Source organism: Corythoichthys intestinalis, chromosome 4 (genome assembly GCF_030265065.1).
Source record: "Corythoichthys intestinalis isolate RoL2023-P3 chromosome 4, ASM3026506v1, whole genome shotgun sequence".
NCBI lineage: Eukaryota > Metazoa > Chordata > Actinopteri > Syngnathiformes > Syngnathidae > Corythoichthys > Corythoichthys intestinalis.
This window is the reverse complement of record NC_080398.1, coordinates 27,282,405-27,295,964: the sequence shown is the minus strand read 5'-3', so window position 1 is coordinate 27,295,964 and position 13,560 is coordinate 27,282,405. Positions and strand designations below refer to the sequence as shown.

Here is a 13,560-nt window from a genome sequence, read left to right as displayed (position 1 = left end):
GTCATTAGATAAGATAATTATGACATTACACTGTCATGAGCATTAGTGAAATGCTTTTTCCAGATGTCATTTAGTGTTATCTGGCAAATTATTTCACTTTTGAATGGATGTAAAAGATCCAGGATTGACATAAATGGAGTTAGTGACACAATTTGCCAGATGACACCTAATGATGTAAGCATTCAGCATTCATGATAGTGTCATGTCATAATTATGACGGTCTTATGACAGTCTTATGACGCCGCTGTCAAATAAAGTGCTACCTATTAACCCATATAAATCAATAAATAAGCCGCACTGGACTATAAACCGCAGGATTCAAAATGACGGAAAAAAGTAGTGGCTTATAGTGCGAAAATTACGGTAACCCTAAAATAATCAATTTTTTTATATCAGTTTTGATTTTTTTTTCTTCAATAAAATTGGCTTAAATCTTGTTATTTCTGCTTCTCAACAGTAAATATTTATCTAATTTCTGTAGTCCTCAATGAAAGACTGATTAGCTTTATAATTAATGAACTGACGTTCTCAAACATCTGCTTTTGTTTTGGGAAAACAATTTTCCCCGATTTTCTGACATTCTACGGACCACAACAGGGACTGAATCATAATGACTATGGATAGAAAAATATATAAAGGCAACAATCTACCGGTATTAAGAAATAAATTCATTTGCAGCCTCAGGTTGAATAAGCTGCAAGTCACATTACTTGAATTTAAAAAAAAAGGGAGAAAAATCCTTACAGGGTACCGATTTAAGTCATTAGTTGCCATTGACGGTGCTAGACGTCCAATTCAATTTGACTGGGGAGGCAATGAATACAGTGATCCCTCATTTTATTGCGGTTAATGGGGACCAGAACCTGCCACGATAAGTGAAAAACCACGAAGTACTGCCCCCCACATAAAAATCTTTCTTGGGGTGTATTCAATGTATCTATTCAGATTCAGCATTGGAAAGGGATACATGTTTTTTCACTTGTAACCGCCCCCCCCCCCCCCAAAATAATTTAATAATAATAAATTTAATAATTTTGATATATTATTATGTTTATTTATATTTTAATAAATCAAATGTAATTATGATAAGTTTTAAACATATTACTGTCCGACCGAATTATTTTTAAACAAAAACGAAGTAGAAAAATGCTTGTCTTTATCAAATGCGTCATTGAGTAAGTCCACTCAAACCCGCTCTAGCTGCTCACTTACACACAATGAGTTGCCACAGCAACTGTTTGACATGCTGAACGATGATTGACGCATGCGACGCTTTGAAGCTTCGGCTTCCGAGCGCCAATCGCAAGATCAAACCTTAACGCCCGTTAATCATCTTTAATATTCAACTCCAGTGCACTGCCAGACCAAGAAGAGAAGCAGGAAGGAGAGGGAAACTGATCGGATCGCGATAGCTCATCTGTATTTATTTACTTATTTTTTTAATTAAAAAAAAAAAAAAAAAAGAGGGCGCGAAGTTTCAAGCGCGCTGTTTCACTGATAGTAGTCAATCACACCTTAAATTTTGCTAGCTATCCAAAGCAACGAAGCAATAAAAATGCCAAACATAGTGTTATAACTTGTGGCACTCAAAAGTGAAGTTAGCACTGCACACATTTCAAACAAAATCATCAAATCCGTCAGGATACTCACACATCACTGCTAGGACCGACGTTCCTCTTTGCTAAAATCTCCGGTGCCTGCCACTTCTTCATGCTGGGGTCGTCCTTTTTCGTGGCCGCCTGGTTCGTGCGCATGAAGACCCCATGTAGGCCCCACAGTTTGGCCGTGTGTGCCTTACTGACTAGTACGCTACGGGCACGGATGTTACCGTGCAGGAGGTCTTTGCTGTGGAGAAATGTCTGGGGGGGAAAAGTACACGAGTTGAGAACAGCAAATCCATGACACTGTGAAGCAACAATTAAGTGCTTATCCACTAGATGGCAGAAAATGCATATTTAACTTCTGAATTCAGGTTTGGTGACATTCTTCAGGATTACTTCATACATTTCATTTTACTGTGCAGCTCATTTAGGTAAATCAAGGTAACGATAGGTCACATCAAATATACAGAGATCCCTCGTTTTTTTGCGGATGATGGGGACACCCCGCAAAATTCTGCGAGGTGGAGGCGGAAAAATATTTTTTGGGGGGTGTTCAATATACTGTGTTTATTCATATTTAACAGATTTACTATTGGAAAGAGATTCATATAAGACATGTTTTTTTACCCCCCCCCCCCCCCACAAAGTATTAAAAAAAAAACAACAACAAAAATAAAACCCTTTTATGTACAGTATATGTATATTTTAATGTTTTTTAAGCACTGCAAATGTAATAATTATGATATAAATGAGATATATATACAGTGGGGAGAACAAGTATTTGATACACAGTGAAAGGGAAAACCCATTGGCAGTGTATCGAATACTTGTTCTCCCCACTGTATATATATAAAATAAAATTATTTGTACATGTTTACATGCATAGACTTTATCTTAACATTTTCAAATACTGTATTATTATTATTATTATTTTTTTGGTTAATTAAAAAAAAACAGACTGAGGGCGCAAAGTTTGATGATATAGCGAGGGATCACTGGATACCAGGAGTGCCACAAACCATTATTTTGATTCATCACCGATCTTAATTGCCCAATTCCAGGGGCGGACTGGTAATCTGTGGGTTCTGGAGGATCACAGAACGGCCGGTGCCCTGGACGGCCGGCGGCCGCCATTCATTATACATCACTGTTTTTGTCCCCCCTTGCCTCTGATTATCTACAGTTCGCATCCAATCCAACAGGTGGCAGCAATGCACCTGGCTGTTCATCGCCAGTCTGATAGAAGAACGAAAGAAGCACAAAGTTGCCTTCATTGGTTCCTTGTGGAAGCAAAATGGCGACGAGCGTTAATGCACAATATGGATGGTGGTGGCAAAAAAAGAAAAGAGAAGGGTGGCGCGAAGAAGGTTAGGAAGAAAAAAATTAAAGAAACTGGAGAGCGAAGCATCAAAATGTCATAAGTTGACAAATATTTTCGCAAGCAGCAGTCTGGCTGCAACGGCCACGTCGGGTAACAGCAGCCCACTCCCGGCGTGAGAGGGGGAGCGGCAGCCGCTCTGACGCGCAGCCGGTTCGAGAGGCCGGTTCAGGGAGAGAGAAAAAAAGAGGGAGGGGGTAATGATAAGCTGGTGGAAGTTCGAGAGGGAAGTTCCCCAGACAAGCGCAGAGCAAGTAAAAATGGATGAAGAGGGTCACTTGTTCGGTATACTGGCAATTGTTATCCACCAGGTAGGTACATTTTAAATGAAATAAATGACAATTAAAGGGTTAGTGCCAGCTAGTCGATGTACCCGTTGGCAATCGTGTCAAGTTACAATATGCTAGTCCTACTATCACTCTCCTAAGAAAAAATATTTTAGCTGTAAAACAACGTATACACACGCAGCAGCAATATTAATTCAGAAGAAATATAACAAAATATTAATAAAATGAATGGTTTTACTTTACAGTTTAGGTAGTTAAATTGATATATATTTTTAATCATTTATATATCGTTTTGTTTTCTGGTGAATACTTTCCAATGAAGGTTATGTATACAGGATTTGTCTTGAAATGTTTATTGTATTTTCATTGAAATTTATTATTTGTATGGCAAGATTAATTATGGCAGGGGTCTCCAAACCGGTCCTCAAGGGCCACTGTGGGGCCTGGTTTTTCTTTCAACCGATCGAGTACCGACAGTTTAACCAATGAAGTTTCTGCTAAAACAAGCAGCACCTAACTGCAATCAACTGATTACACTTGTAAGACACCAGACTGGTGCATAGGTGTTGTCTTGTTTTGTTGGAATGAAATCCTGTGCCCGCTGCGGCCCTATGTGGAATAGTTTGGAGACCACTGAATTATGGCATAAACAATGAAATTGTTTTATAGACAGAGATATATAGAGATATATTATAATCAATCGGATACATGAATGAATGAATTTATTGTCATTGTCATCATCATCATAATCATTGACAGTTTCAGAATGTGGAATTTGCCCGAATACTTAAAACTTGCTTTGAAAAATACATTCTTTCATTTGTTTATTTAGGTCTATCATAGAGCTAGTACAGAAAATGAACCCAACTCCAGTTCAGCCTTGCAGTACTTTTAGCGCCCCAAGTCAGACAGTGACATTTATTCATTCATTTTCCATGCCGCTTTTCCTCACGAGGGTCACGGAGGTGCTGGAGCCTATCCCAGCCAACTACGGGCAGTAGGCAGGGGACACCCTGAACTGGTTGCCAGCCAATCACAGGGCACAAGGAGACATACAACCATTCACGCACACACTCATACCTACGGACAATTTAGAGTGTTCAATCAGCCTACCATGCATGTTTTTGGGATGTGGGAGGAAACCGGAGTTCCCGGAGGAAACCCACGCAGGCACGGGGAGAACATGCAAACTCCACACAGGAAGGCCGAAGCCCGGGATTGAACCCTTGATCTCAGAACTGTGAGGCAGATGTGCTAACCACTAAGCCACCGTGCCACCCAGACCGTGACAGTCTAAACATATTTTCTTCATTTTCTCTTAAAGTGCAAGAAATTGATGCATTTTACAATCAAATGTAAAAAAAAAAAAAAATTCTCCCCGGGGTTGGGGGGTTGGGCGGTATGCCCCCAGACACCCCTAGGGGGTCTGTTTCCCTTCGTAAAGCGATTCTTGTGGGCTGGGCTGAGTCAAAGTCCAGGGCTGCTTTTTAGTCCCAGTCCGCCCCTGCCCAATTCAAATCACAAGTTACTGTTTTATCCGAAAGCATGGTGATGCTCCGAGAATACAACAAATTTCATGTTTGTATTTATATGGTTCCGTCTCCATTTGAACGATGTCGCAAAAGCGTACCGCACGAATGCTATTTTTAGACCGCAAGGCTGCGTGACGTCACCATCATAAACTGGAAGGGGGTCAACAAACAAGCCCGCTCGCATGCAACCAATGCTAGTCCTGCTCGTTTTCTGCCCGGTATCTTTCAAAAAAGAACATGCAGAGTAAACACTGCTGCTATAGAGCTTGTATAAACGACTCTAGACATTACGACCGTCCACATATGAAGGATGTTTTTTTTTTTTTTCATACGTTTCCCGCAGCAAAAAACTCGTAGGAAAAAATGTGAACAATGAATCAACTTGTGCGGACGTCCAAAAGACCAATTCAACGCCAGCAAAGTAAAGCCATTCACCTTCATATGCAATAAAAATTTTGTTGGGGGCCATGGTCCTACAGATGACAATCTTGATCCATAGCCTGCCCGAAAGAGGTAATTCATTTTGATACTTATTGTTTAGCTTGGCGTTTTGCCGTGCTGCTTGTCTGACAATGAATGACCAGACAAAAAAAAAAAAAAAAATATATATATATATATATATATATATATATATATCTATATATATATATATATATATATATATATATCACAACAGTCATGTAGGCATATTTTTCTAAAATACAGATATTTATATAAAACAGCCATGTTTGTCCTTGGTCTTTTTGTAGTTTGCCTGTTCATGCCTACAGATAGGCTTTACCTTGTCAGTTGTAAAGAAACAACCTGAGTAAGGTGCAAGTGAAAATAAATTAATAGAATTAAGATTTGTTATTAATGGAAAAAAATTTAAAGTGTTCGTTGGCTGTCACTGAGTAGCATTTGCGATCGTTACACAAAAATAGCTATATAAATTACCCCCAAGAACGGTCAGAGACGTAAGACAACCACAGGACATAATATACAAGAAAGACAGGGCATATGGTGGTAAAGGATAACTTGTTGAAACAGGAGAATGTCATTGTCAGTGATGTAAGGCAATGCAAATAAGAAAAAGGTGTCAATAAAAAAGCTACCTCTAAATCAGGTTGGCTCTTTTTAAGCCTGCAACACTCAAGCCATCTCTCTAACTGAACATTTGTATGTTCTTCCACATCTTTACCAGTGAATTTGGCACCAGCGACATAATTTCAGACAGAATAGGTAGGTTTAGATCAGTAAACATCTCGTCCGTACACTATTTACATACAACTAGCATGAGGGACAAATGCAAGTTTGACCCCCCTAGCAACAGTTGCTAACGTCATGAATATTAATGAGCAAAGGTGACATGTTACGTGCAGTACGCTATTCCGCATGAAAACAATGTAGTATTCATGCCAGGCCCTAGGGGGCAGTGCAGATTTACAAGGCGACAGCCAGTTATGCACTTCCTTGACACCATCAACCTCCTCAGCTCCAGAAGACAACATACCCGCCTACTCCAAGCAATGGCATTTTTCTTTTGCTCCAAAAGGCACAAAAATGCAAATATGAAACATATTTAAAGTTTATAAAAACAGTAAATTAAAACCGACATTCCGCCATGATTGCTGTTTTTAATGTTTAGTAGCAGCGATGCACACGCCTAAAGTGGCATGTGTGAGTGCTGACATCATCGGCGCGAGAGCTTTCCATTTATATGGTTGCGGAGCAAGCTTCGCAATCGAATCCTTCCACTTTGGAGCCCAGAATCAAAGATTTGCGTCTTCGCCTTCCATTTTCGCTGTCAGCATATAATGGCGAGGCCATTCTGCAAAAGCTTCCCACCCGTCCTTTGAAATAAGGAATCATTCCGAATTCGGAATTAAAAGTTGTGTTCCGTATTGAACCAATACAGTATATTATATATATATATATATATATATATATATATATATATATATATATATATATATATATATATATATATATAGAGATACATTTCTATGCATTTCAGGAATTTTGGGGATGTCACATGTACAGATTTGGACGCGAGGGGGGCATCCCTTATTTCTAATTCTGAAAGGTGGCAACCCTAATTCCGCAACACAATTGTTGCGTCTTGGTGTCGCAGCGTCACCATGTAAAACGGCCCCTTAGAAAAGCTGGACTATGAATATTATGTAAGCATATAATTATTTTCCAAAGCACAAAGTAGATGCTCTCAAATATCAAATTTAGATTCATTAATCTGATTGTTTCGACTACAAAAATCTGAAATTGTTAACCGTTTTCGTTTTTTAAATGAAAAATAAATCATTTTTAAAATAAAAAGTAATATTGACTACTTTTATAATTAGGGCTGTCAAACGATTAAAATGTTTAATCGAGTTAATTACAGCTTAAAAATTAATGAATCGTAATTAATCGCAATTCAAACCATCTATAGAATATGCCATATTTTTCTGTAAATTATATATATATTCTGTAAAATAATTTGTTGGAATGGAAAGATAAAGACACAAGATGGATATATACATTTAACATATGGTCCACAAGGACTGTAGTGGGCATTTCACTCTACTGTCATTTAAATCTGTCTATGCTGTCCTCACTCCGAAGCGTCTACTTTTTCCAAAGCTAGACAGCTAGTGAACGACGCCTTAATAATCAGACTTTTTCCTTTTTCATCTGATTTATTAATAAAATGGCCTCAAAACATTGTCCTCTTTAGACCGTAGTGAAACTACAAAAAAAAAAGTATACAAGCATTGCATTAGCAACAACGTTAGCTTAGCACGCTATACAGGTTCACTAAACATAAACAAAAAGCGTCTCATACAAAAAATATAACATTTCGCTTACTAACATAATATGTACATTCTTTACAACAACCATACTTACGGACAAATCTTGTCCAAGGATCATATAAGCACAACATTACAACGTAGGCGTCAGCCCGAGACGTCGTGCAGCCATATTGAACTGGCAAGAAAGCAATAAACCATGTCGCAAAGCAACCACAAGAGTTTGCTGTTAAACAGCACAAAAACCTTGCTGTAAAACTTACCAAAAGGCAGAATACCGTCTGAGCGGGACATGTGCGTTAATTGCGTCAAATATTTTAACGTGATTAATTTAAAAAATTAATTACCGCGCGTTAACGCGATAATTTTGACAGCCCTATTTATAATACATAAATAAATATAACAATCAGAATATTGGCTTTTTTGTTCTTTTTTTTTTTTTTTAACTGAAAAACCGTTTTCCTTAAAAAATTGAATTATAAAACACAAAAATTAATTTAGTATTAAGAGGCTCAAAAAAGATTTTGTCAACAATTATCAACAATAAAAAAAAGTTACCAATTAATTTCATAATCGATAATTCATGGCAGCTGCAGATACAGCTAAGCGTAACATTAGTTCAAAACAATATGGCCTTCACGCCATCTTTACCTGGCATCCTCATGTTCAGATTTGCTATTCAAATTACTTAAAAGAATGTATACAAACCAGCGCTGAGACCACATGCTGGGCCATTGTATATATGCGCCGCTCTGTCATCTCGCAAGGAGGAGTCACGTCTTCCTGTATAAATAGACACAAAAGCAAATCAGTTCTGTGACGCTGGTTGATTCCAAAGTGTTGTAAGCACATTTGAACTTTTTAGCGTTTTCTCACCTGCCTGCACCGCCACAAGAAGCCGAGTAGATCCCGGTTCTCCAGCTCTTCCACTACCGTCACCAGAGGCGCACGCAGGGAGACCACGCCCAGAAGCTCGGGCAAGAACGGGTGCGGGCCCACCTTGGCCAGGAAGGACGCGAAGTCCAGGAAGTTGTGTCTCTCGGTGGCATCGGCAGAGTCTGCGGTGAGAGTGCAAAGTTAACAGGTGACCTTTGACCATTCATTAGCGCTCTTTGATATCTCCCCACCATTCAACACCCGCAAGATGACGTTCCTATTTTCCATACGAGCCCTGTAGAGTGACACGGACGAATCGGAGCGTAGTGAGAAGGAACCGGGCAGCGGGGTCACCAGGTTAAAGGACTCGGGCAATCTCTGGCGGGGTAACTCTCGGGGCTGGACGACAATTTCCGACGCGGGATCGTAGGCTGCGCCGGACGACACTGGAGGCATGTCTACGGACAGGGAGAGCTTTTTGTGTGTGTAGGTGATGGGCTGGTTGAAGGTGGAGTAGGTGGGCATGTCCAGGGCAATGCTTTCACCCTCCAGCACGTTGATTCCAGGGGGAGCTGAGAGACGAAAAGGAGAAATGTTTAAATTTGTATAGATTTCATTATCGAATTATTTTGAGCTTTTTATTTTTATTGCAGGTGAAGAAAAAATTGATTGATTTAGGTTTTTTTTGTGTGTCAAAAAGGAAGTTTAAACCACTTATTCAATAGATTCTTTCATGAGAAAGTTTGTTTCTTTCTCTGTGATATTATTACTTTGCAATGGGGGCTGACAGCACAAATAGAGGGAGGAAAAAAAGATAATTAGATTTTGTAATAATGGTGCATTAAAAGTATTTAATTTTTCTTTTAAATACCTAATTAAACTTATTTTTAAGAATATAACCCAAATGGTGTCTATTTTTTTTTTTTGCTTGATGGTCAAATATTATTTTAAAATGGGTGATCAATAGTAGATGAACTTAAGATTATTTTTTCAAATGTTTACCCAAAATATCTCATAAGTGTCCAATCCTTATTTTCTATTAAATATTAAAGATATTATCCAATCAAAAAAATGATAAAAATTATTTTTGTAGTCTAATGTTTAAATATAAAATATGTAATCATGTTTTGTCCTTTTAATCCTTATTTGTTATTTAATCATAAAGGAAAAAAAACTACTCCAACCAAATTTAGAGGAATAATATTAAATGATTCCAACAAATAATGAATGTGTGTACTTCAAAGTTCATCATCGTGGAGAGCTTTGTATTTTTTAAGGAGGTACTCGTTGTAAAAGAGTCAGTGATACGGAGGACAAAAAAATGATGTCCCCTTCAGAAGAATCTTCTGAAGGGAAGAATTTTTGCAGGCAATTGTAATAGGTGTCAGCCGTTTTATTCAGTCTGCCTTGTTAGGCATTACAAAATCTATCAAAATGTAAATGGATTTCATTATGGCAGCTTAGCAGTTGGAAGCCTTTTGCTGTCACCTCATTCACACAATTACGATTCACAGCACAATGTTGACTTACCGTCGATGCCATGCAGCTCTCTTCTGAAGTTAGACTTTAAGCTGCTGATGCGGATGCGGTCGACCTTCTCGGGACAGAAGCGCAACAGGAAGATAAAGACCAGCGTGACCGTGAATGTAGCCAGCAGCAGGATGGGCACCACAATCACTTCCTTCTCATACAAGCGGATCTCTTGAGAAAAAAAAACAAAAAACGTATATATATGTATTATTACTAGGGCTCTCAAACGATTAAAATTTTTAATCGAGTTAATTACAGCTTAAAAATTAATTAATCGTAATTAATCGCAATTAATCGCAATTCAAACCATCTATAAAATATACCATATTTTTCTGTAAATTATTGTTGGAATGGAAAGAAAAGACAAGATGGATATATACATTCAACATACGGTACATAAGGACTGTATTTGTTTATTATAACAATAAATCAACAAGATGGCATTAACATTATTAACATTCTGTAAATGTTAAATTCATGGATAGAAAGACTTGTAGTTCTTAAAAGATGAATATTAGTACAAGTTATAGAAATGTTATATTAAAACGCCTCTTAATGTTTTCGTTTTAATAAAATTTGTAAAATTTTCAATCAAAAAATAAACTAGTAGCCCTATTCTGTCCTCAATGTGTGTGAGTACACAAATTGACAGATAGCGAACATAAGTTCCAAAAAGAAATCAGACGGTGTGGCAAAGTTGCATGGGCTTTACTGAAGTCATCTCTTTTTGACAGGAGCACGTTTCTTGTATTTTTGTAAAACTGAAAATAACAAGGTAATGTGTCAATAACTTGCATAAATCACAAAATAACATAAAATGTACACACACGTGTCCATTTGAGCAGCAGCACTAGCCAATTAGCTCACAAGCATCTAACAATGTAACTGCATTTCACCATATATGTGAATAAATTCAAATACACATCATCAATAACTATCTAATGCTCATGAATATAAACAAAGGAGGAATATAACTCACAAGCGATGCATGTATTAGACACAAACAGTGTGATGGGGCTATGAGAACTGCCACTGAATACTGGATGCGGACGTTAGCTGGTCTGAAGAGCACTGTCTATTAGTGTGAGTTCGCGTCGACATATAATCACGTCAGAAAAGCGCGCCGAAACCCAAATAATCAGCTGCACTGAATCGCCAGCAGAGGGCGACATTACGCCACATAACATATGCAAGTCACACCCAAGCGCCAGCAGAGGGCGGAAAAACTCCATAAAACACAATTAACAAGTTGGCCTTTCACTGTACTGACATTTAAATCTGTCTGAGCGGGCCTAGTGTGTTAATTGCGTCAAATATTTTAACGTGATTAATTTAAAAAATTAATTAACGCCCGTTAACGCGATAATTTTGACAGCCCTAATTATTACACAAGCTTACCTGAAATCTAATACCAAATGTGCCCATCTCGTGTCTTTCATAATACATTTTACTGCAAAGGTCAAGAAACTCAGTCCATCGCCGACCCCCCCACCCCCAATAAAAAAAAAAAATAATAATAATAATAATAAATGCAGTATTTGATAGAGCTGTACTGATACGATCACGTAGTCTCTAACTCTCGCTCCTGCCACTTCTCTTGGTCAGGCAGTGCACTTGAGTTGCTTATTAAAGTTAACGATGATTGACAGACGTTAAGGTTTGATCTTGCGATTGGCACTTGGATGCCGAAACTTCAATGGGCCGCATGCGTCAATCATCGTTTACAGAGGTGTGCAAAATTTCAGATTCTTAGACTATTCGCGATTCGGCCGTGGAAGATTCGAGAACGATTCACAAACATCCAAATTCCGATTATTGAAATATGCCAAGTAAAGCGGAAGTACAACACACTCAGCGCGCCGCGCGGTCTTTGGGGTGCAACGAGGAAGAACGCAGCGAGAGTAGCTAAACATCATGCTTCTCATTACCCGGCCCCTCGGGTAATGCCAATGCTCAACTCACGGCTCTAGCTCAACTCATGCCACGACATAAAAAAAAACCCAACAACATACCTGACTGCTGCCGAAAAGCTGCTATAAAGTACGTCATCTACATAATGTAATGGTAGATATCATTTATATAGGACTAGATGCACCATTGATTCGGTAGCGTGAGCAGCACATCTACAAAAAGCTAGATGCGAGCGTTAGTAAACGGCCGCCATCTTAAAGCAGTACACTTCCCTGCAAGGCTGTTGTAGCGAACCTTCCAAGCAAACCTAATTAACTTTTTATCTAAAATACTCCTAAATCGGTAAAATATTGACATGAATCTATCTTTAAAGTAGTTTTAAAACTTTCACATGTCGAAAGTAGACAAAACCTACTTTGCGGTTTTAACACTTATCGCGGGTTCTGGTCCCGGTCCCCGTTAACCGCGTGAAACGATAAATGACCATGTGAAACACTCACTTAAAATATTTAAGTATACGAGTCACACATTTCTTAGTGTTTAATATTGGAGAAAACAATGTTCAAACTGGAAAAATTACACCGCTTGTGAGCACAGCCATTTTGTGACGTCAGAGCATATATTTTTCGTTTTGTTTATTTCATTTTATTAAATACATATGTTTATACTGGAGTGCCACATCAAATTTCGTCGTTCACAATGTTCCGTCGTTGACAATGACAATAAAGACCTATTCAATTCTATACCACACTATAGCCTCAAGCACTAGTGCAACTGATCATGTGGATTAATAACATAACGATGAAGGGCAGGCAGTCAAGGATATTTGCATTTGAGTGGCCTAAATAGTACCAGCATTGATAAAAGTAACCACTGACTGAAAATACTGGCTTTTACTTACGTTTATCTCCACTATTACACATCAGAAAAATGCAATTCTGTGTTTTTACTAATTCATTAAACACTAGTCTTTTCACTGGGATCCACATAAATGTCTGTCCCTTTAAACCATCATCATTTTTCTAGTCCGTTGTTATGTATTTGATTGAATAACAATGTGGTAAAGTTTCAGTGATCAATCCTTTGTGAGTGAATTCAGTCATATAACTTTTTTAGCGAATGATTACATTTGGCTCACACTAAAACTGTTCCAGCATTAAAAGGTATAAGGAAGCAAAAAAAGGAAGACTTAGAGACACGATATACAAGTTGGCACGGCAGTATTATCAAACCAGGCCTGAGGTTTAAGTAAACTTAAATGAACTTTTGAGCTTACCGCAAAGGGTGTCTCCTTGTTGGCAGAGGAAGTCTGCGTTTGATATCGACGACATCCTGTCAAAAAGACGCGCCTATGAAGGCAAGGCAAGTTTATTTGTATAGCTCTCTTCATACAAAAACCAACTCCTAAGTGCTATACAGCCAGAATTATGTAATCATTAAAAACGAGATTCAAGGAAGACAGTTTTAAGGACAGATTGATATCATTGGCGGTGATATCACATCCATCGCCGTCAATGGCAGCAAATGAATTCAATGTACTGACAGTTGTAGCAGCTCTCTGGTTCTGAATTCTTTTACTCACTGAAAGCAAAGAGTCGAAATTTTAAGACCGGTGTGATGGGTTTTCAGTTTCCGGGTGCTAGGAAGAACTCGAGCTGC

At 38.3% G+C, this 13,560-nt stretch overlaps 1 protein-coding gene across 1 annotated transcript in view; it reads right to left on the bottom strand.

Moving 5' to 3' along the window:
* styk1b (serine/threonine/tyrosine kinase 1b) overlaps window positions 1-13,560 on the bottom strand; it is a 15,240-nt gene extending 1,680 nt beyond the window's left edge. The window contains exons 1-7 of the mRNA XM_057833331.1: window positions 13,484-13,560; window positions 13,178-13,250; window positions 9,991-10,161; window positions 8,712-9,032; window positions 8,461-8,642; window positions 8,293-8,367; window positions 1,651-1,859 (exon numbers count right to left, since the gene is read on the bottom strand). Of these exons, the coding sequence (XP_057689314.1) occupies window positions 1,651-1,859; window positions 8,293-8,367; window positions 8,461-8,642; window positions 8,712-9,032; window positions 9,991-10,161; window positions 13,178-13,232 (1,013 nt within the window). The 5' untranslated portion in view covers window positions 13,233-13,250; window positions 13,484-13,560. The remainder of the gene's footprint in view (window positions 1-1,650; window positions 1,860-8,292; window positions 8,368-8,460; window positions 8,643-8,711; window positions 9,033-9,990; window positions 10,162-13,177; window positions 13,251-13,483) is intronic.